The sequence below is a fragment of the Macaca fascicularis genome, chromosome 15 (genome assembly GCF_037993035.2).
Source record: "Macaca fascicularis isolate 582-1 chromosome 15, T2T-MFA8v1.1".
In the NCBI taxonomy this organism is placed as follows: Eukaryota; Metazoa; Chordata; class Mammalia; order Primates; family Cercopithecidae; genus Macaca; species Macaca fascicularis.
The window spans coordinates 66,548,536-66,572,763 of record NC_088389.1 but is presented as its reverse complement, the minus strand read 5'-3'; the positions used below and the strand labels follow the sequence as shown (position 1 = coordinate 66,572,763).

Genomic DNA, 24,228 nt, shown 5'->3' with positions numbered 1-24,228 from the left:
TTCAGTTTGAACACTGTGAGGGCTTGTCTATTGCTACAGCAGTTTGGATTGTGTTTTGGTGATTGTGTGTGTGTGTGTGTGTGTGTGAATTTAGTAATAGGAAATTAGAATTCAATAAACAAATATTCTTTGGAATCTGGAGTTGGCTGTTGAATAGGAAAGCCAGGTGGAGTCCCATGTATTCTGGGTATTAGCCAAATTTCCCGTGTATTTTATGCCGCTGTTTTAAGCAGGGTTGGGCCTGGTGAGTAGTTGCAACATGACGTTCTTCTGTAGTGCTGTTTGCCCCCAGGGTTCTTTGGAATCTAGCTTCTAAAAATCGAACTGCCATGGAAACTGCTTTACCCAAAATTGTGGTTCACAGCCTTCACTGGATTACCGATTGGAGCAAACAAAGTTTAGCCATATGGGGACTTGGTTGTAGACTGGTGAGTTTGTATTGCTATCTCATGGCTAGAGTTCCAAGGTAAAAGCTATTGAAACATGTACGTGTGTATACATGTTTAGATGTGTTTATCTAGATGTACATTAACTATGTTATACACTATACATACCAAATTGGCTTATAAATAAAAGAGTGCTCATAAATTAAGTCCAAAGTGTTTTTCAAGTCCACATGACTTAAATAAATCTTTATTAAACAAGCTGTCTTTTAAATTTTAGATAAAATAAAAATAGAAATGTCTTCAGAATTGTCAGCATATATTTTTGTCTCGGTTTTATATTTGTCTCAGCTAGATAATGTGAGGTATCAGAGTTTGGCAGAAGGTTATAAAGCTATAAACCCAGTGAATATTTGTGTGAATTCTTTATAAGACTAATTTAACAGTTAGTTTAATGAAAACAGCTGAATCATCTGAGTTATTGATAAATAACAATGCCCATGCAGTTATTTTTAAGGTCCTTATTTAGGTGAACACCTGACATTCACAGGTTATAAAATGGTCAACAAGGAAATGATACAGAAATAATCTAGATAAACTGCTAAAAGTAAATAAAATGTAAATGGTCAAGTGCTGTAGATGAATTTTGGCATAATCAGAAATATAATCATTGGATGTTTGAGTCATTTCCAATCAAGAAAAGGTTATGATGTGGGGAACATGTTTCTAAAAAATTGTGGGATGGTTCTCATCTATAAAATACTAACATGTGCTAGGCAGCTCAAGATTTCTTGCTTCCTGGGTTTTTACTGAAATTTAAGGTTGTTACTAAGGATTAGAATTCTAGTTCATATGTAATTCTACATATAAAATGTGCAAAAGCCAATGTGTTTTTATTCAGAAAAAAATAATTTTATATAACTCAGAAGTCATCTAAAGTCTATTAATAATTCAAATTATGGACTTGAAAAGTTACTTATGAAACAATGTAGAAAAGAAGTAGAGGAAAGATGTGGAGAAAGTTATGAGTATGAAGATGTATTTTTGGTAAGGAAGGTTATAAAGAAAATAATTTTGTATGACAAAGCATCTTATAATGGTAAATTTTTTGTCCTAAAGTTAAATGACTGAAAAAAAAAAACAGAAAGAAGAAGAAAGAAGAAGAAGGAAAATCCAGGACAAATCAGAAAGTCCAAGCATATCATAGATGGTGTAAGTCATATATAGTTTATTTCCTATTTCTTTGTGTGTCTATCTGTATGTACAGACAGCGAAAATATAAAATTTAAAAGGTTTAAATAATACTCTCTTAAAACCAGATAGAATATTGGAGAAATTTGGCTAATTAACACTGCTCATAAAGTTCTTTGTCCTGATGAAAGTAAAATAAGAAATATTGTAAAGAAACACACTGGCAGTTTGGCAGTTCTTTCTTAATATAGTTAATCATGAAGCCAGACAGAAGCCAGATATATCAGCAACCAAATTTCCCTACATGCTTGCATTGCTTCACACTGTATTTGCTCTTCTGTATAGATATACTATCTATTAAAGTATATATACTATTTATTAAAGTATAATCACTTACTGGTCACATACCTAAAGTGATTTTTTTTTTTTTTTTTGGATACAGATTCTCACTGTCATCCAGGTTGGAGTGCAGTGGCATGATCTTGGCTCCACCTCCCGATCACACAATTTTCATGCCTCAGCCTCCTCCAGAGTAGCTGGGATTATAGGTGTGTGCCATCATGCCTGGCCAATTTTTGTATTTTTAGTAGAGATGGAGTATTACCATGTTGGCCAGGCTGGTCTCAAACTCCTGGCCTCAAGTGATCTACCCACCTCCACCTCCCAAAGTGCTGAGATTACAGGCGTGAGCCACCATGCCCATCCTAAAGTGAATTTCTTAATTGTACTATATATATATAGTGGTATTGGTGAACTTAAAGACATTAAATTGTGCATCAGGAACAAAATATTCTTCATGTGTTTTTTTTGGCTCTGGGTAACACTGTAGCCTCCAAGGTAAACTGAGTAGAAAATTTTCAGGTTGGTTTCCTGTTTGTTTTTTCTTTTAATTTGCATTTATTTGCTGTTTGCTCTTCTTTAGGTTTTACTTATATATACATATTAATAAAACCATTGATGGTTTTTAGTTTCTAATGGAAGGAAGGCTCTTATTTGGTGCCATGAATAGTCATTTTGTTTCCTATGCATTTCCAGTAACTCATCATTTGCTCTACTTATCCAAAGTTCCTAAGCTACCTTTTTCAAGCCTCCAAAAATTGATGGTGGACATCAGCCTTTAAAGTTTGTTTGGTTTTGCTTACCTCTAATGAACTAGAGAGCTATAAGAACTTTAAGGCTCCTGGCAAAAAATAATAAAAGGTTTATTCTTATAAGTTCTGAACAGAAATAGTACATTATTATTGGTTATTTGGAAAAGTAGGTGAGAGAAATGTTTAAATGGTGTTAATTTCCAAGGTAATTCAATTCAATCAACAATTTGAGTGGTTTCAGATCTTTTCCTTTAATGAGGCAAAACTGCTACACGGGTACAAAGTTTTAAGATTCAGAAAAAAATTGACTTTAAGGAAATTATATTGATTGGGCTTTCTCTCAAACTAATTTAGTTGTGTTTACCATTATTAAGATTAAATAACATTTACTTGGATTAAGTCATAAAAAAAATTATAAGACTTTCTAGTGTTTTTTTATCCTAAGCTGTTTATCACTGATGGGCCTTCATGTGTATACTTGAAAACAAAATATGTACATACAAGTGTTGCGCCAGTTTGAAGATTCTAGTGGTGTAAGTCACCTAAATCAGTTGTCAGTACTGCCTCTAGAAACCAATCTTGGAAATGTAAGATGAGGCTCTTTTAAAATAGCTGAAAAGAAATTACTGTGTGCTTGCTGTCACTTTGTCCTTGTTTTGTTGTATATTTTTTAAATGAAAGATTTATCCTCATACTGAATTTCCAGAACTCATACTCGCATTTACCTTTTTTTTTTTTAATGATGGAAAGAAAAGTTAACCATCTTACTTTGGTAAGTTTGGCACAGGACCTACCACATTTTTGAGGCTCTAGGTCACAGTTTTGTCACTAGAATGCTAACAGATAAATGCAAGGAGTAACCTAACCACTTTAATACAATGGATTGTATAATGGGTTTAAGTGTTTCAGACGGTAACTACTGGACACCAAATCCCAGAGTTTTATTTTGTGACATATTAGAGAGAATGATGGGGTTTTCTATCGTAAAAATACCCTATTAAATAATTCTTAGAAAACAATTATTTAATAATTCAAAGGCCTTTGACTCCTGGGTCCAAAAAACACCAACACCTGCTAAATCTTGAGCATTGACACCAATTGAAGCCTCATCTTCAGACTCAGAAGGTGACAACGAAAATGAACTGCTTTCATGAGACACAGGGCTAGAAATTAAAACCATTCAATCCCTCTAGGCCCAGGAACTACTGCAGAAAAGGTGAGCATGTGAACTTGTAAGGGCTGATTTTGAGTTATAAAATTAGCTCAGGGTTTTTCTATGAATTAAACATTGACATCAAAAGCACACTGATGCAAGACCAATGTCTGGGCCCCTGTGTCATAACAGGGTTTTCTTGGAGCATTACTCTACTCTTTAATAGGAAATCGTAAAAGGTTATAAAAAGATGGCCGGGTGTGGTGGCTCAGGCTGGGCGTGGTGGCTCAGGCTGGGTGTGGTGGGTCACGTCTGTAATCTCACTTCTTTGAGAGGCCGAGGCAGGTGGAGCAGCTGAGGTCAGGAGTTGGAGACCAGCCTGGCCAACATGGTGAAACCCTGTCTCTACTAAAAATACAAAAATTAGCCAGATGTGGTGGCATGGCCTGTAATCCCAGCTACTAGGGAGGTTGAGGCAGGAGAACTGCTTGAACCCAGGAGGTGGAGGTTGCAGTGAGCCAAAATCGCACCACTGTAGCCTGGGCAACAGAGCAGAAGACTCCATCTAAAAAAAAAAAAAAAAGTTTACAGAAATCCTACCTTATAGTCAAACTGATTAAAATTAGGTTTACAAGGTTTTATTAAAATTAGCTTTAACATTAAAAATATACCATACAAAGGTAAAATTTGATGTTCTCTTTTGAATAAGATGTTTGTATATTATTAATGAGATAAAATATTTGTTTACCTTTTGAGTAAACTGTAGGGGGAAGAAAAAGGAGAGGGAGAGACATTTAGTTGGCCTCATGCTGTCTTTATTAGGCCGTATTGTTTAGGAAACTGAGTCATCTATCAAAGGGTAAATGTTTTATGTTTTTGGCTAAATGAATAACAATTTTATAGTGACCTGTGATCCTATTTTGTGATATCAAGTGTCTTAAATCTTTGATAACTGACAGACTTCCCAACAGCAAAAATTTCAAGTTCTAAATTCAGGTTTTTTGTTTTGTTATTACCTCAAACTAACTTTTTTGTATATTAGCTTCCTTGAAGTCCAAGAGAGACATGTTAGGCTTCTTTGGTATGTTAGAATTATACAGGAAGCATTATCAAATGTGAGGTGGTATTTAACTTGCTTTGGGTTATATTTATATAGATGTGCTATTAATATGTGTTGCAGGATTATATGAGATTCCTAAAATTCTGATATGTCTTAATATATGGTGTCAGTAATGATGATTATTATGTTAAAGTGTTGTATGCCAACAGAAAAAAAAAATATCCTTGCCAACTGTGTCTTTATGGCTCTCCTAAGACTTTTGTCATCACAATTGTTGTTTTGCATCGATTCTTCTCAAAAAGTGACTTATAATCAGATGTAGTCCAGAGATTATTTATTTAGGGGACTTCATGAAAAGGAGTCTTGAATGCAGATTTCTGATAACTTTGGAGATTGTGCCACTGGAATACAGAAAACTTCTAAGACTCTTAGAGTCCTAGAAAATGTCCTACAGAAAACTTCTAGAGTCCCTCTTAATTAAAAGAATAACATGTTTATAAAGATGACTAACCCAATATGAAGCACAGCAGGAGTTGATTGCATGGACTGAACTAATGTGAGACTGAAATAATTTTTTATGGTTGTGTTTGAAAAAGTCTGGAGAATTTTTGTTTTTCAGAATCTGGAGAATTTTTTTCTTTTAAGCTTCGTAGCCTTTAGAGAATACAAAAAACTAGCCGGGCGAGGTGGCGGGCGCCTGTAATCCCAGCTACTCAGGAGGCTGAGGCAGGAGAATGGCGTGAACCCGGGAGGCGGAGCTTGCAGTGAGCTGAGATCCGGCCACTGCACTCCAGCCTGGGCAGCAGAGCGAGACTCCGTCTCAAAAAAAAAAAAAAAAAGAATACAGTATATTAAGTAGAGTATACCCTTGTAAACAGAATTTAAGGCATTTTCTCTCTCCCTAATTTCTCCAGAATTTATAAACTATTTGTGAATACTCTTAATTCATGGCAATGTGTTTTCTTGCATACATTTAATAAAAATCTATTTTCTTTTATAATGGGACACAGTTGGAGGAACAAGTTATTTTCCCAGGGCTTTGACTGAAATGGCCTTGTGAGAGGTTCCAGCAAAGCCAATTAGGAGAGCCCATATAGACAATAATTTTTGCTGCACTTTGTGTGGGTAAATAAGCCAAGTATATGTAACTGAGGCTTATTTTGCAGGTAGGCCCACCCTGGTGTGATATGTCTTTGGTGGAAGTGGGAAACAGCAATGATATAGATTGTGTCTCAGAAAAAACTATAGTATTAGATTAACTTTTGATTCCTGGGTGGCCACGTGGTCACCCATAGTATGGAACTGCACCCACACCATTCCTCAGCATGAAGCTGCCAGAAAGATTGAGGATCAGATTCCCCATGATCCAGGAATTGATAAATAGAAAGAGGGGGACTGAAACCAACACAATAGTCCCATATACAATTCTTTCGAATAAACACAGAAATTGACCCTTCTGATCTTAAAGCTGAAACTTATATTTGTTTTATCTGAGTTCCTTCCCCAGGAAAGGGACACCCAGGCCTCTCAAAAGATATAAAAGAACTGAAACTCATCAGATCATCACATCCGGACAATGAGACACCAGGCCCCTCATTTCTCATGATTGCTTCCTCACCCCTCGAGAGTCCATTTTCCAACACCTAGTTATATTTCTTTTCTTCTATCCATACCCCTAATTTCAATGGGTCAGGGAGATGGATTTGAGACTGATCTCCTACCTCCTCTGCTGCAGCTCCCAATTAAAGCCCTGGTGATACTTGTCGTCTCAGTGATTGGCTTTCTGTGCAGGCAGCAACAGAACCTAGGCTGAATCCCTGGTGCTTCAGTAACAATCGCACCCACTCTCATTGTTTCAGCAAGGATCTCTACATTAATGTCTCCCCAACTGTGGACCCTTTTCCTGAACTCCACACCTGTGCAGCCAACAATCTGATGAACATCTCTTCATTGATGTATCCAAGGCATACAAACCCAGCATACCTAAATCCGAATTTTTCTCCTCCTGCAAACCTGTCCCTCTTCCCACATTTCCTATCTCAGAAACTACCATTTATTCACCCAAGGACCAAAGCCAGAGACCTGGAAGTCATTCTCCACCCTGTCCTCACCCTTACCTCCTCACCACAACTCCCCAAGAGACCTATTGATTATACTTTCCAACTGTGTCTTGAATCCATCCATTTCTTCCCATTCCTCTGGATTCCTATTTTCCTAACTGGTCTCCCTGCTTCCAGATTTTCCACTCTGCTGTCCTGGCATCATTGCATCTGCCCTTCTCTTTCTCCCTGTCTTGTACCTATCCAAGCAATTCCTCAAACTGAAGTCAAAGTCGTTTTTCTACAATGCAAATTCTATTTTGGTCCCCTCTCCTTATCACATTTCAGTGGATAAAGTCCAAAACTGTTCATATCCCACTTCTGCTTGCCTCTCAAGTCTCATCTCTCTCAACTCCTGCCTCTCTCTCCACAATGCCACCATACTAATATTTTCTGGATACCTGGAACACTCTGGTTTCTCTTTCATCTCGGACCTTTGCACATAAGGAGCCCTCTAACTGCAATTTATTATTGTCTCCTTCCAGCTAATTTTTTCTCCTCCTTCATACCTCAGTTCAAATGCCAAATATCTGGGAAGCTTTGGCTGTGCCCTTCGGACTCTAGTAGACATCCCAGCTTTTTTCCATCAAAGCACTGCTGCACTTTATTATTTACTATTTTGTTACCTGCATTCACATACGCACACTAATCACTATTAGGGCAGGGGAGGTTTCTACTGTGCTCCTCATTGCTTCCTCAGCTTTCAATGACACGCCCTATTAGGTAGTTCAAGACAGCTGTCGCCCAGGCTGGAGTGCAGTGGTATGATCTCGGCTCACCGCAACCTCCGTGCCTCTGGTTCAAGCGATTTTCCTGCCTCGGCCTCCTGAGTAGCTGGGACTACAGGCGTGCACCACTACGCCTGGCTAATTTTGTATTTTTCAGTAGAGACGGGGTTTTATCATATTGGCCAAGCTGGTCTTGAACTCCTGACCTTGTGATCCTCCTGCCTCGGCCTCCCAAAGTGCTGGGTGCAGGGAGCTGAAGGCCCTTGGGACCGTGACCAACTCAGCATTCCGCTGGAGGCTATATGATCAAACAACAAACTGCTTATCATGAATGCAGTAGGTAGGCAAACTCACACTGCCTTGCCACCAAAAGGTTTGCTGAGAGCCTCACTCCCTGGTGCTGGGCTCCTTGAAATTATTTATTGAGAAATCTAGCACCTATTGTTCGAAGAATGCAGTCTTGCAAACCTGCTGTGAATCAAGCTGCCCACCGTCAACCATCCCCCCTTGTCAACCACCCCCACTTCTCACTCTTTTGCCTAATAAATAAGGAGGGCTGTGTAAAGCTCAGGGCCCTTGTCCACTAGACGCAAGGTGCCCCCTGATCTCTTCTTCCAAATATACTCTTTTGTCTCTTGTCTTTTATTCCCACGTTTGCCCCCCTTTGTTCAGTCCCCCTAGGTCCATGCGGGTTTCCTAGTGGCACCCCGAACAGCAACAGCATCGGGTGCTCTACAACTGGGATTACAGCGTGAGCCACTGCGCCGGGCCTCATCGATATCTTGTAAGTACCACCTCCTTTCACCTCTTTCCCAAAAGCCTCCGCTCATCGCCAGCAGAAAGTAATGTGATACAAATTTACAAATGGTCATTACCCAGGATCACCTGTCTCCGAAGCTAGATGGAAACACCTGTATTAAAGCCTAACGTCTGGAAAAGTCCGGCTCCTCTCCAGCTTCCAGTTCTTTGGATGTGAAAATAAGACTCGGCAGAGTAAGCATCAACTTCCTTTAAGCTCAGAGCGCATTTTGTGCTCAGTACAGTAATTATCTGACCTTTGTGTCCCATCCCTTGGGCTGTAATGTATACTAAGGAAGAGCCCTTATCTCATTTCTCAATCTCTGTCAGTATCCAGCCAAGCACAGTAGACTTTAATATTAGTGAAAATCAGTTAAACAAACAGAACATTTCTTCCCCAGCTTTGAACTAAATAGATGAGCACCCTTAAACAAGTCGCTTCACCTCGCTGGAACTCAGTTTCCCCACCTAGGCCTCCGAGGGCTCCTCAAACTCTGGCAACCTCTAGCCTAAAATGCTGCGGAGATCTTACCACAAACTGGGGTGTCTGGCAGGCTATCTGTATAGATTAAAAGGGAGCGAAGCAAGAGAAAAACAAGTCCTCAGATGTATTCCGCCGAGAAGGCGCCGCTGGGGACACTCACCCTCCCTAAACCAGGGGGCCATGTAGCTCAGGATGTAGGTAGGGTCCAGGGTCTTCCGGATATAATCCTGGAAGGCTAGCAGGCTGCGCCGCTGCTCCGTAGTCATGCCGGCCTCTGCTTCCAGCTACGTGCCCGCCCGGCTGTGCCTCACTAGCTTTAAAGCCGGATAGGAGGAGGGCGTGGCCAGCAGGGAAAGCAAGGATTTTCCGCTGAAATGATACCGGACGAGAGGCGGAGCTGCATGGGAATCTTAATAACTAAAAGGAAAATCGAAAGTGCAACTAGCGGTGGGCGGGGGCCGCGGAGGCTGTGCTGCCTCTCGCTAGTTTCGTTTCCCTCCGCACCGAGGAAGCCAGGAAAAGGAGGGGACCCCTAGGAACTGCTTTTATTTTTATGATCTTATATTTTGTTTTGCTTTTATAGCGCTAACGTTTAGATACAGTAAAATGCACACAATCTGAGTGTGCAATTCGATGAGTTTTGTAAAGTGTACACCGGTGTACCCAGCTCTCCCACGTCGGCTGGGTGCCAGGGTAAGTCGATGTTTAGCTTTATGGGAAACCGCCACCTGTTTTCCAAAATGATTGATTATATCCAGTTTACATTCCCACCTGCAGTAGGAGAGCTCCAGTAGATAGACACATTGGTCAGCCTTTCTTTTTTTTTTTTTTTTTTTTTAACTTCCATCTTGGTCGGTGTGAAATGGTATATTATTGTGGTTTTAATTTTAATTTCCCATATAATTAATGGTGGGCACATTTGCATGTGCTCACTGGGTCATTCATATTCTTTTGTGAAGCATCTGCTCCAATCTTTTCCCTGACTTTGGAGTTTTTTGTTTTATGGACTGACAGGAGTTTATTATGGATACAAAATTGTTAAATATATGTATTCGAAGTATCTTCTTCCAGTCTGTGGCTTACCATTTCATTTTCTTAAAGGTGTCTTTTGAGGAGCAGACACTTATATTGATGCAATTTTTCAGGTTTTTCTTCTGTTGTTTTTTGTGTCCTCTTTAATAAATCTTTGCCTACCCCAAGGTCATGAAAATATTGTTTCCTTTTAGATTATTTATATTTTTAGCCTTTACTTCTGGGTCTATTACTATCTCAAAATAATTTTGTTGTGGTGTGAGATGGGGGGTCCAGGTTCACTTTTTCCATATTTCTAATTGTTTCAGCACCATTTGTTGAAAACTTTTCCTTTCGCCATTGGATAGCCTTGGGACCTTTGTAAAAAAAACCAAGTCCATTGAATGTATGTGGGTCTATTTCTGACTCTTGTTATATTCTACTACTACTTATGACAATACCAGTGTCTCTTGGTTACTTTAGATATCAACTAAGTCTCAAACTTAGGTACTACTAAGTTCTCCAAATTTGTTTTTTCAATGTGAAGATATTAGCTATTTGAGATTCTTTGCATTCCTTTTTATTTATTTTTTTAAATTTCTTCTTTGAGACAAGGTCTCACTCTGTCTCCCAGGCTGGAGTGCAGTGGTGCAAACAGGGGTCACTGCAACCTTGAATCCCTGTGCATTTCCATATGAAATAAGAATCAACTTGTCAACTACCCCTTCCTCCCCCCAAAAAAAGCTTATTGGGATTTTGATCAAGATTGCATTGAACCTACAGATAAACTTGGGGAGAAGTGACATCTTAACAATATTGAGTCTTCTAATCCATAAGCATGGTATGTCTTTTCATTTACTAAGGTCTATAATTTCTCTCAGCAGTATTTTAGTTTTGTTTCATTTTATTTTACAGATGGAGTCTCACTATGTTGCCCAAGCTGGAGTGCAGTGGCTATTCAAACAGGCACAATTATAGTGTGCTACAGCCTTGAACTGGTGGGCTCAAGGAATCCACCTGGACTCAAGCAATCCTCCTACCTCAGCCATCCAGAGTAGCTGGGACTACAGGCATGGACCGTCACACCTGGCTATTCTGAACTATTTTATGTTATTTGATGATACTGTCAATGGAATTGTTTTTAAGATTTCATTTTCAAATTGTCTGTTGCTACTGTATAGAAATACAAATGACTGGCCAGGCGTGGTGGCTCACGCCTGTAATCGCAGCATTTTGGGAGGCCGAAGCGGGTGGATCACCTGAGGTCAGGCTTTCAAGACCAGCCTGGCCAACATGGTGAAACCTTGTCTCTACTAAAAGTACAAAAATTAGCCGGGCATGGTGGCAGGTGCCTGTAATCCCAGCTACTTGGGAGGCTGAGGCAGGAGAATCGCTTGAACCCAGGAATTGGAGGGTGCGGTGAGCCGAGATCACACCACTGCACTCTAGCCTGGGCGAGAGAGTGAGACTCCATCTCACGAAAAAAAAAAAAAAAGAAATACAAGTGATTTTTGTTTTTTGACCTTAAAACAGGCAACATAGCTAACTTCACTTATTTGTTCTAGTAATTGTTCTGTAAATTCCTTTAAATTTTCTAGATAAATAATGATGTCATTTGTGAATACATAATTTAACTTCTTCCTTTCCAATCTTTATGCCTTTTATTTCCTTTCATTACAGTTTTTTCTTTTTGAGACAGGGTCTCACTTTGTCAACCAGGCTGCTGTAGCCTCCACCTCCCAGGCTCAAGGATCCTCCCACCGTAGCCTCCTGAGTAGCTAGGACCACAGGTGCACACCACTACACCCAGCTAATTTTTGTATTTTTTTGTAGAGATGGAGTTTCGCCCTGATGCCCAGGCTGGTCTCAACATGCTGAACTCAAGCGATCCGTCCATCTCAGCCTCTCAAAGTGCTGGGATTACAGACATGAGCCACCACGCCTAGCCAGTTTTACTTCTTTCTTTCCAGTCTTCATGCTTTTTGCTTCCTTTCTTTATTACGGTAACTTCTAGAGTCTCCTATAGAAAGTAAAATAAAAGTGGTGACTGTTGACACCATTACTTTATTGCTAATTTCAGTGGGGAAATAACAATGTAGTAATAATAACTTTAAATAATATGGTAGCTGTAAATTTTTCTCAGATACCTTTTATCAGATTGATGAAGTTCTCTTTTATTCCTGGTTTGCTGAGTTTTTATAATGCATGGGTGTTGAATTTTTCAAATGTTTTTTCCTGCATTTATTGAGGTGATCATATATTCTGTTAACATACCAAATTTCATTGATCAATTTTTGAATGTTAACCCAACCTACCATTCCTGGGATAAATCTCATTTGGTTGTAGATACAAAGGATGCTATATCATGACCAAATGAGTATTTTCATAAATATTTTTGTGTCTGTGTTCATGAGGAATATTAGTCAATAATTTTATTTTCTTGTAATGCCTTTATCAGGTTTTGATATCAGAGTTATGCCAGTCTCATAAAACAAGAGTTTGCTTCAGATTGGTATCATTTTTCCCTTAAATGTTTAACAGAACCATTTGGGCTTGACATTTTCCTTGTTTGAAGATTCTTTATAATGAATTCAATTTCTCAATTAGATACAAAGCTATTCTGACTTTTAATCTTTAATCAGTTTTGATAAATTGTGCTTCTCAAGTGTTAAAATAATTGGTAAGCCATTAGACTTATGTAGCTCTAATACCCTCATGAGGAAAATGAAACTTAAGTTTAGCCAATCACAGTTGGCTAACTGGGATATTGGTTGTATTGTCATAAATTTCTCATTTGGATAGTCCAAATAAGGCAAACACTCAAACTTTAACCAATGAAACAATTTCTTTGCTCTGCAACCCCTTCTAACAGAGCCCCAAACCACTTCTGGTTTGTAACTGCTCAATTTATGAAGCACTGCTGGAATACCTTAAATTTTTTTTTGTTTGTTTGAGACAGAGTCTCACTCTGTAGCCCAAGCTGGAGTGTAGTGGCACTATCTCGGCTCACTGCAGACTTCACCTCTAGGGCTCAAGTGATTCTCCTGCCCCAGCCCCCAAGTAGCTGGGACTAGAGCCATGTGCCACCATACCCAGTTAATTTTTTTGTAGTTTTAGTAGAGACGGGGTTTCACCATGTTACCAGGGTGGTCTCGAACTCCTGAGCTCAGGTGATCCAACCCCCTTGGCCTCCCAGAGTGATGGGATTACAGGTGTGAGCCACCACGCCTGGCCAGCTTGAAATTTTAATGTGGAAAAGTTTATATTATAACACAAAGAATTTGATCATTTCCTCTAAATTGTTAAGTATATTGGCATATGGTGTTCATGATAGACCTTATTATCTTTTTGCCTTTTTAAAAAATCAGTCTTGGCCAGGCGTGGTGGCTCACACCTGTAATCCCAGCACTTTGGGAGGCCAAGGCAGGCAGATCATGAAGTCAAGAGATCAAAACCATCCTGACCAACATGGTGAAACCCCATCTCTACTAAAAATACAAAAATTAACTGGGTGTCATGGTGTGTGCCTATAGTCCCAGCTCCTCAGAAGTCCGAGACAGGAGAATCACTTGAACCTGGGAGGTGGAGGTTGCAGTGAGCCAAGATCGCGCCACTGCACTCCAGCATGGTGACAGAGCGAGACTCCATCTCAAAAAAAAAAAAAAAAGAAAAAAGAAATTCAGTCTTGCCAGGGATTTACCAATTGCATCTTTTCAAACAACAAATTTTTAATTCAATAATTTTAAGAGATAGGGTTTTGCTGTGTCATCCAGTAAAATGGACTCCTTTGATGTACATTAATCAAATATAACTTTAACTTCTTTTAGCTATAACTCTTTGTATTCTTTTAGCTATAGGTCTCTCTCCATACACACATATACATATATATTTGTATACACTCTATATATTATTTTATTCGTGTGTGTGTGTATTTAGTGGTTGCACTAGGGATTACAATGTGTATCCTCAACTTATCTCGATCTATTTAGAACTAATATTGTACCACATTAGGTAAAATATAAGACCATCACAACCATATAATTCCACCCCATCCTTTTTGCTATCATTGTCTGAAACTGTACTTTTATATATGTTATAAAATACATACTACAATAATACAATGTTATAAACCTTGTTATAGCTTGTTGTCTTTTAAGTAAAATAAGAAAAAACATAGTTTTTGTTTTTCCATGCTGTTTGCTATTGCTAGTGCTATTCATTGCCTCTGGTAAACACTCGTTTCCATCTAATGTCATTTCACTTCTATCTTCTCCAATCTCTTAAGGCTTCCAGTAACTTTTTCATTTCAGGTTTTTGTTTGTTTGTTTGTTTTTTGTAGTTCTAGGATTTCCACTGTTTCTTTTTTCTACTTCTCATGTCTCAGCTGAGAACCACTATCTGTTCATTCATTATAACCATGTTTTCCTTTAAGTTCATATACGTATTTCTAATAGTGTCTTTAAAGTCCTTGTCTGCTAATTCCATCTCAGAACCTGTTTTGGTGACTGCTTTTTCTCTTGACTATGGGTTCATTCACATGTCTAGAATTTTTTTTTTTACACTAGATGCTATAGATGTATTATAGAATCTCTGGATTCTATTATTTTACTCTCAAGAGTATTACTTTTTGTTCTAGCATTCCACTGAATTACCAGTGAATCACTTTAAACTTACAAAGACATCATTTATACACTGTGGTAGGTCTGTTTCAAGTTTTGCCCTTATTGCAAGGTAAGTACTTAGTCCTAAGTCATAGTCTTCCACAGTAAGCTGTGGCCCTGCATGGGTTCCAGTGAAAAGTCCTACATGTTTCTCAGCCCATCTAAGTTGGTGGGATTCAACCTCCAAGTTCTATATTCCCTGTGGTGGTGGCGGCTGAAATGTATCTATTGAGCCCTTTGAGCTTTCCAGCTATTGCTTACATGGGCTCTTTGGGATCTTTCCTGCACATGTACATTTCAGGGTCAGGTAAAGATTTGAGTAAAAGTTATATAAAAACTTTAGGACTTGTTTTCTGTGTCTACTTTCTGAAATATCTCCCTCAAAATGCAGTCACTCAGCAGCCCCAGGGTCCATCTTCTGAAACAATGACTGTGGCTCTCTGCTTGCATTCTATTCTCCCTATGTACTAGGGATGACCCTCAGATGAAATGCCAAAGAAACTGTTCTCATACAGTGTTATCTCCATCTTTCAAGGGTCTAATTCCCTCCAGTTTCTGCTTTTTGACTGCCCTCCAATACCTTCAAGTTCTTTATACCCTTATGTTTTATCTATGTTTATAATTATTATCTCATGCAAGCTACTCTGCCAATACCTGGATTTGGGTTTTAGCTGAGAAAAAGAAATCAGATCCAAAATTCCTTTAAAAAGGTAAAGACATGCCTCCTTCTATGCTACTAGTGGGAAATAATGTATACCTGAATAACAATGGATTTAGAAAACATCAACAATTATAATATAGATTATATCTGAAAGAACTGAAGTTCCAGAAATGGAATCATTTGACAGATTCATAGGTAAAATTTGACCAAGGCCAGGGAAGAAGGGGAGTGTCACAGAATGGTAAGATCTCAGTCCTGGGCTTAATACCTAGATGATTCATTGATAGGTGCAGCAAACCACCATGGCACACATTTACCTATGTACCAAACCTGCACATCCTGTAACATGTACCCCAGAACTTAAAAATAAAAATTAAAAATTAAAAAAAATCTCAGTCTTGGACCGTCTCCTCACCTGGGCATTAATTTACTCAGCACATTTACAGAATATCTACTGTATGTCAGGTAGTGTGAAAAACACTAGATATATGGAGATAAGTGGAAAAAAATCTCTGTCAAGAGCTTAGAGTCTGATTGAAGGAGGAAGAAGACACAATAAAGATGTAAAAACACAAACAGTAACTGCCAAATGTGAAGTGACATGGAGGAAACTATTTCAATACAGTGGTAAGGGAATACCTTTCTGAGGAGGTCACATTTCAGCTGAATCCTGAAGATTGAGAAGGAATTAGCTATTCAAAAAAAGCAGGTAGGCTGGGCACGGAGGCTCACACCTGTAATCCCAGCACTTTGGGAGGCCAAGGTGGATGGATTATTTGTAGTTAGGAGTTCGAGACCAGCCTAGCCAACATGGTGAAACCCCATCTCTACTAAAAATACAAAAAATTGGGTGTGGTGGCACGCACCTGTAGTCCCAGGTGTCTGAGACAGGAGAATCGCTTGAACCTGGGAGGCAGGGGTTGCAGTGAACCGAGATCATGCCACTGCCCTCCAGTCTGGGCAATAGAGCCAGACTCAGTCTCAAAAAAAAAAAAAAGGCAGGTAAGGCAGGTAAAGGGGTATTCCATACAGGGAGACAGAATGCACAAAAGAGTTTAAAAAAAAAAAAAGTGAAAAATGCAAGATGCTTGTAGCTGGAACTCTGTGAGCAAGAGGTAAATGGTATTGCGGTGGAGCTGAACCAGTAAGCAGCATCTTTAATGCAAGGAATGAAGTGCAATGAGAACATACTGCAGGGTTTTTGTTGTTTTTGTTTTTCGATTTTTTTTTTTTTTGAGATGGAGTCTCGCTTTTTCGCCCAGGCTGGAGTGCAGTGGTGGGATCTAGGCTCACTACACGCTCCGCCTCTAGGTTCACACCATTCTCCCACCTCAGCCTCCCGAGTAGCTGGGACTACAGGCACCCACCACCACGCCCAGCTAATTTTGTTTCTGTATTTTTAGTAGAGATGGGGTTTCACCATGTTAGCCAGGATGGTCTTGATCTTCTGATCTCGTGATCCGCCCCTCTCAAAGTGCTGGGATTACAGGCGTTAGCCACCGCGCCCGGCCATACTGCAGGGTTTCAAGCAAGAAATAACATAATCTGATTACATTTTTTAAAAACTTCTCTGGCTCCTATCCAGAATGAGATCAGTTGGGAGGTGACTCAAGTAAGATGATGAGAAGCATAGATAAGGACATTGTGGCAGAGAGTGTAAGAAGTTAATTGAGATATATTTTAGAGATAGGATTGAGTGGCTGGCAAATGAAAGGAATAAGAAAAAATTGATACATTCCAGGTATCTGGTTTGAGCAACTAGGAGAATGGTAGTACCATGACTAAAGTGGAGAATATGGCTTTAGAGCTTACCACATTCTAGCGCGGGAGACAGACAGAAAAGTAGATGTTACATAGTAATAAGTGCAGTGAGGAGAAATAAAGTAGAATAAAGGAATAATGAGTAATGGGGCTGCTTATATTAGATGAGTTGGTCAGATCACCATGTAAACAAGCTCAGGCCAATGTGCTGGAGGATGAGAAAACACACAGAGCCCAGTAATCCCAGCTGAAGCCTTAGAGCAGCCAACCCACAAGTTGACTGAAGACACACAAGAATGCCAGTCAAGACAATCTTGGCAGGCAGTATCTCTAAGAACTACTATGATGCAGATACTGGTTTTGGTAAACAGGCAGGGTTTGTGTTTGATCCTGTGCTGATCATAACTGCCCAGCCAGTCACTCAATCCTATCTCTAAAATATATGGGTGGTAGAGAGAAATAGGAGGCTTGAGGAGAAAAAGGTGTAAAACAGCCATTATGTGAAATACAATGAGCAAGAATACTACAAAAACTTGCCCTCTAATGTTGTACAGCATAGGAAGCTGATATACACCAATCTGCACAGTTACCAGTTACTGATTTCCTTCACGATACTTAGAAGCACGCGTGTAGGCACAACTGAAGAAATGGGTTCATCCAGACTGAGATCTTGCCAGGTAAAGTGTTAGCCAACTACAGCTTGCATGCCAAATCTGGCACATGGCTTGTTTTTGTACAGACCAAAAGCTAAAAATTGTTTTAACATTTAAAAAGTGTTGTAGGCCAGGCATGGTGGCTCACACCTGTAAACCCAGCACTTTGGGAGGCCAAGGTGGGAGGACTGCTTGAACCCAGGAGTTTGAGACCATGCTGGGCAACAAAGCAAAGCTCCACCTCAATTTGAAAAAAAGTGTAGAAAAAAACAAAGATTATGTGACACAGCCTGTGCATGGCCCTAGAGGAAACGTTTCCCAACTCCTAAAGTAGGTAAACGATGAAAGAAGGGCAAGCAAGTTGGAGGGTACTGCAAGGAGAGTGATTAAAACATTATCTGGAAAATCATAACTGGACATGAAGGAAAGCAAAGGAGAGTGACTGATAGAGTAGAATCTAAAGATGGTACTTCCCGGTCATATATTCTGTCTAAAAATCCTACTAGATTTCCTTGGAGGCAGCCTAACCTGCTCCACCAAAGCAGCGGTTTCTAATATAATGATCACATGAGGGTAAGAGTAAGGTGCCCCCAAGAACCTAAAAATAAGATTAACCTCTCAAAAAATCTGTTTACATTCCATAGTGACGAGGGCACTGTTTTAGATACAGGAGACACAACATAAAATTGAAGAGGCAAATAAAATATATGGGAAACACTTATTGGCCTCTTTTGAAAGCTTCTTTTCTGTTGCCAGCCAACTTTTCATGTTATGTTCCCTAGTATTCTCACTTATGTCTGCTTCTCTTGCTCTACCTCCTCTCTCTGGAGTATCTCATGCTCCCACAGCCTCAGTACTACTCTGTTTCACAGCAACTCCTAAATCATTTCTCTAGCCCCAATCTTGCCTCCAAGATTCACACTCCAATTTTCGGATTCCCACTGGAAATTTTCCTCCTGATGAGTATCTTCTATTTCATCTGTGATGGTGGGAATGTTGTATACCTCTACTGACCAATGCGGTAGCCACTAGCCTCAAGTGGCTATTTAAATTACTTAAAACTAAATAAAATTTAAAGTTCAACTCCTAGGTTTTACCAGCCACATTTTAAGTACTCGATATCAACATGGGGCTAGCAGCTACTATAGCACAACTCTAGGCTGCTTAGTTTCAAACTGAACTCATTTTCTTCCCCAGACTATTCCTGTTCCTGTATTTCTCACCATAGATACTGGTATCACCATGCATCTCTCATTTGGAAAAAAAAAAAAAAAAAAAAAAAAAAGGTCTGGTCATCTTAGACTTTTCCCTCTCCTTCACAGCCCATCTCCATCTAAATTGTACCTAAATATTGTCTCGTGTACCTCAGAAATCTCCAATCTAGCCCCTTCTCTGGATCCTTATTATCCCTGTTCTTGTACAGGCCCTTCTGATATCTGGTTTGAGCTACTTTTCAGAGCTTTTGTGTGTGTGTGTGTGTGTGTGTGTGTGTGTGTGTGTGTGTGTGTGAGACCCTGTCTGGAGTGCAGTGGCCCTCAAGTAAGATGATGAGAGGCATAGATAAGGACATTGTGGCAGAGAGTGTAAGAAGTTAATTGAGATATATTTTAGAGATAGGAAATATCTCTCTACTACTTGAAGCTACTGCAGCTTCAAACTCCTGGGTTCAAGCGATCCTCCTGCCTCAGCCTCCCAAAGTGCTGGGACTGCAGGCATGAACCACTGCATCAAGACAAGAGCTTCTTAAAGTCTTTTTCTGAGGCTTTCCCTACTCCAAACCTTATGCTACATTACTACTAGTTGTTTCTTAAGAACAAATCTGATTGTTCCATTCCTACCTTCTTTAAGATTCCTGTTGGTTCCATCCTATTCATCCTTATATCCCTAGCATTTAGAATACTCTTGGACTCTATGTACTCAATGCCTGATGAATAAATGAGTTTTCCACGGCACTCCAGACTGGGCAACAGAGCAAGACTCCGTCTCAAAAAAAAAAAAAAAAATGAGTTTTACAGATAGAAAAGCAAAGGGATATCCCCTTGTCCAGGAGAGAACTATTTACCTATTTACAGTGCAAATAGTCATGCAGATAAGCTGGAACCAGCCTACTCCAAGCAAATTGTACAAGATGCCTAACTTTGCCCCCTTGTGTCTATATAAATTATATTACCCAATGTTCTGGAGCAACCACAGTTACGGATTCTACAGGTAGGAATTTGGCTTCAGAGCTTAGCCTAATTTGAACTCCATTTCCTTGCCTCTTGCTTTCTTCAAGGACAGATCCAATGGTATTTACGATCACCCAATATCTTTGTAGGTAAAACAGGAAAGAACTTACCAATTTTCGTGACATTGTAACAACTAATCCTACTGTATTTTTAAAAATGGCCATATCCCACAGTTTTCTAATAACTGATTTAGGTTTTGACTAAGAACCAAGAATGAGGAAATAATCGTTTATTCAACACATTTTAAATCTTCTCTGCATGCCAGCTGCTGTGGAGGAACACAAATATAGTTAAAGGAAGATATAATCACAACACAACTATTTTCTTCTCCACCCTGTATCTCCTGCCATCACAGAATGTTTTTCTTGTTGAGGATATACCTACAGCCTCGCAGATCATTATTCTCAATTCCAGTTACCTTCAGCTCCACCTGCTTCAATTTTAGTCACCTACTTCCAACAATACCTACAATTAGGCACTCTCTAAAAAATATATATATATTTTTGTCTTCTTACTCCTGCCCTTGTATCTACTGGAACCCCATTGGAAAATGAATCCCTTGATAATCTCTCTGTTCTCCAAGTACATTGGCCATCTCATAGCTTCACTTCCCTCCCTACTCAGCCCAGATAACAAAATGCATCAATTCTGCTACTCTCACCACTCTATCCCTCAACTCCTTTGCCCGTCCTTTTACTGCTGACATCCAGAACATCTAATAAATCCATCCATTTATTCATTTGCTCAGTACAAATACTAAATGAATACTATAGGTCCAACATTAGTTTCTGCTTCTTCCAATGTTGAATGCTGGTGGGACAAAAAGAAGTCACAAGTCATAGTGTCCCACAAATTTAAATATCCCATCTCAGGTGAGGCCTCAACACTAATCAGCGATTCTTAACCTTCTCTTTGTGCCTTTCAAGGGGCGTTTTTTGCACTCCTCTCAAACTCAATCCTACTCATGATCCAACCTTTTCAGAAGATGGCATTCTATTTCATAGACAAAGGAGAGGCTTTAGGGCATGTATTACCTCATCTTAATGCATCTACCCACAAACACTTTTTTTTCTGTTTTTACCTCCTGCCGTTTTATAGTAAGACTTGCCTTTGCTTGTCCATTGCTAATTTTATTTCTCTGTGCTCTGGACCATCTTTCCCATTCAGGAACTGTTTCATTAGTCAACCTTTCCTTCTCAAGGGGCTCTCTCCCAAAAAAAGGCTCCTCTCTCCCTCCCATTAAGTTTCAAAACAAAAAACTCTTTTTGATTTTATACCCCTCTAAACTCTATATACTCTTCTAAATGGTGCATCCACACTGAATGCTGAGGAAATCAAGAGTTTTGATAAAGGGAAACCTCTCCCTCTCCACTTCCCATTCCTTGCCCCTGTTGGTGGGAATACTGGGAGTGGCAACAGCCTAAACCAGATCACACTTGGGTTCCAGCACCCCCAAGTGCCTTCCAAAAATTTTTCTGCATCCAGAAATGTGCTACTGGCTTGCTCAGCGTGTCTACATCCTACACTGGCAGGGGACTGCAATTATTCTTCACAAGGGAAGAATTCCCAGCAAGTGTGGGTTGTCAGCTTGCCTCCTGTAAGCCCCTTTGTGCACACTGCACATCTTTACTACAGACTGGATGAGTTAGGGAGGCCCTTTAGATTGGCTAGCCTAGAAATTGGGGACTATTGAACTTCATTACTTGGACTAGGAGGTAAAAAGTAGTAACAAATTTTCGTGTTGTGAACCTCAGGATCATGATCATGAGTAAGCAAGCATGAATGGTTTATACTTCCTTACACAGATTAAATGACAAAGTCACTACACTGAGAACCCAAGGTAAAATAAAATGGCATGGACACTGAATTCAGATGAACATATTAAAAGAATATACTATTATTCTAAAAGTTTATAGCAGGCCTGAGCCCATTTTCAAATTTTCCAGGTCCCATTCATTCAGTGTTTTAAGCATGTCGGTTGTCAAGCAGTGAAAGAATCTAGCAGTACACTGATACAGTTTCACAGAACTTTCCGACTGGTGGGAGATAAGACATTTAGTAATCAACTGCTAATTGTGATGAGTGGTCTGAAGGAGCCTGGAGTTGTCTGAAGCAGTTTTGGGGAGGTGGGAAGAGGGCACACTTTTAACAAATCTAGTTTAGCCAGGGTGGAGTTCAGTTTCCAGCAGAAGAAAACTGCCACGAATGAAAGCTCTCATGTAGTACAGAGCAGCACCGCCATAGCCCTGGAGCAGCCTAGCGTGGCATGAGCCCAAATGAAGTGACAGAAATGCTGAAGATGGGCCAGAGCCTAATTAGGCAGAACTCTATAAACCATATCACGCTGTTGGATTTTTTGTCTGCTTTTAATATCCTAAGGAAATAGGAAGCTACTGAAGGATTTTAAGAAGCGGATGAAATGAAAATTTCATTATCAGGGCACAGATCAGCAGGGCACGGTGGCTCATGCCTGTAATCCCAGCACTTTGGGAGGCAAAAGCGGGCAGATCACCTGAGGTCAGGAGTTCGAGACCAGCCTGGCCAACATAGTGAAACCCCATCTCTACTAGAAATACAAAAACTAGCCGGGCGTGGTGACGGGCATCTGTAATACCAGCTACTCAGGAAGCTGATAGGAGAATCGCTTGAACCCAGGAGGTGGAGGTTGCATTGCAGTGAGCCGAGATCGTGCCACTGTATTCCAGCCTGGGTGACAGAGCAAGACTGTCTCAAGAGAAAAAAAAATCTTTTCAGTGCTGCATCACAAATGGATGGGGGAAGGAGTGGGTGTAGGCCAACAATGAATGCAGGCTGACCCATTATGGTAGCACAGATGAGAGATCTTGGCTACCCAGATTGGATGTGGATGGTATAGACACAATAGAAATATCATAAAAATCATTAGTGCCAAGGATTTGAAAGCTGAATGAGGGGGGCTGAAGGGCAGGCATGAATCAAGACTTGGCAATTTTTGGCTTCAACACCCAAAAGGATGATGGTGCCATGTATTGTTTTCATTAAATATTTAACGGAAAACATGATGTGAAATTACCATGTGGAATAGTTTTTTTTTTTAATACTTAAGAAAAATTACACTGTAACTACAAAGTAATTTCAAATGTGTATTTCTTGATCAACTATAGTCTTCCCACAATTTCTCAATGTCCGAGCTTACCTAAAAATTGCCAACATCAATTTTAGATTCTCCTTAAACAATTTTCTACTGTCCTTAGGATAAACAGATTCTAAACATGGCCTACCAAGACTGTTCCCACCCTCTGTCCTTTGTCTAATCCTGTTAGTTCTTGGAATATACTAGTCTCTTCATCAGCCTTTGAGAATCCTTTGCCAACAGCAATTCCTCCCCCCAGTTAATGCTGGCTTGTTTTCTAGATTCAACTATTACTTCCAATCATGATTAGGTTCCCATTCACTTCTAAGGGAATTATACTTTTTCCTCAGAGAACATATGATAATGTTATACTTACATAAATATTTGTCTTAACAGTCCATAAGCACCATGAAGGCAAGGAGCATATCTGCTTTGCTCTCTTGATAAAACTTAGTGCAGAACCACCGGGTGTGGTGGCTCATGCCTGTAATACCAGCACTTTGGGAGGCTGAGGCGGGTGGATCACGGTCAGGAGTTCGAGACCAGTCTGGCCAACATAGTGAAACCCTGCCTCTACTAAAAACACACAAATTAGCCGGGCATGGTGGCGCGTGTCTGTAGCCCCAGCTACTCCGGAGGCTGAAGCAGGAGAATTGCTTGAACCCGGGAGGCAGAGGTTGTGGTGAAGTGAGATTGCACCACTGAACTCCAGCCTGGGCAACAGAGCCAGATTCCAACTCAAAAAAACAAAAAGCAAAACTTAGTGCAGAACCTGCCACATAGTAGGCATTGCAATTTCTACTGAATAAAGAATGAATATGGGAACAAGGCAGAGGCAAACTGAAGGCTGAATTAAGATTCAACTCAAGCTCCACTGTTCAGTGGCAATCCTACATCAGCATCGATGTAATTTTATCATCCCTAAAACAAGAGAAAACATAACCACTTTATATAAAAGAACTACCAATGTAAAATAAGTATGACAAGGATTTTTCATGTTTATTTAGCAAGTTAAATGCTGTTTTTACTGATGATAAAAAGCAAATGAGATACTCAAAAAACTAAAATAATTAAAACTATAAAGTATATGTTCACCTGAAGTTCAGTATTTATGAGATAATTAAGCCCTTAGCTACTTTCAAGATTTTAGCTTT

General features: G+C 39.8%; 1 protein-coding gene and 1 long non-coding RNA gene across 3 annotated transcripts in view; one reads left to right on the top strand and one right to left on the bottom strand.

The window, feature by feature from the left end:
- The window catches only part of RIGI (RNA sensor RIG-I), a 73,487-nt gene extending 64,210 nt beyond the window's left edge, over window positions 1–9,277 (bottom strand). Inside the window, exon 1 of the mRNA XM_005581558.5 lies at window positions 9,148–9,277. Within this exon, the coding sequence (XP_005581615.3) occupies window positions 9,148–9,253 (106 nt within the window). The 5' untranslated portion in view covers window positions 9,254–9,277. The remainder of the gene's footprint in view (window positions 1–9,147) is intronic.
- A 194-nt stretch (window positions 9,278–9,471) lies between these two features.
- On the top strand, window positions 9,472–12,538 carry LOC135967421 (uncharacterized). 2 transcript variants are annotated; one of them, XR_012424647.1, is made up of 2 exons: window positions 9,472–9,680; window positions 10,914–12,538. It is a non-coding gene; the product is annotated as an uncharacterized lncRNA (long non-coding RNA). The 2 variants fall into 2 exon arrangements; XR_010581541.2 differs by having other exon boundaries at window positions 11,832–12,070.
- Window positions 12,539–24,228: the final 11,690 nt, after the last annotated feature.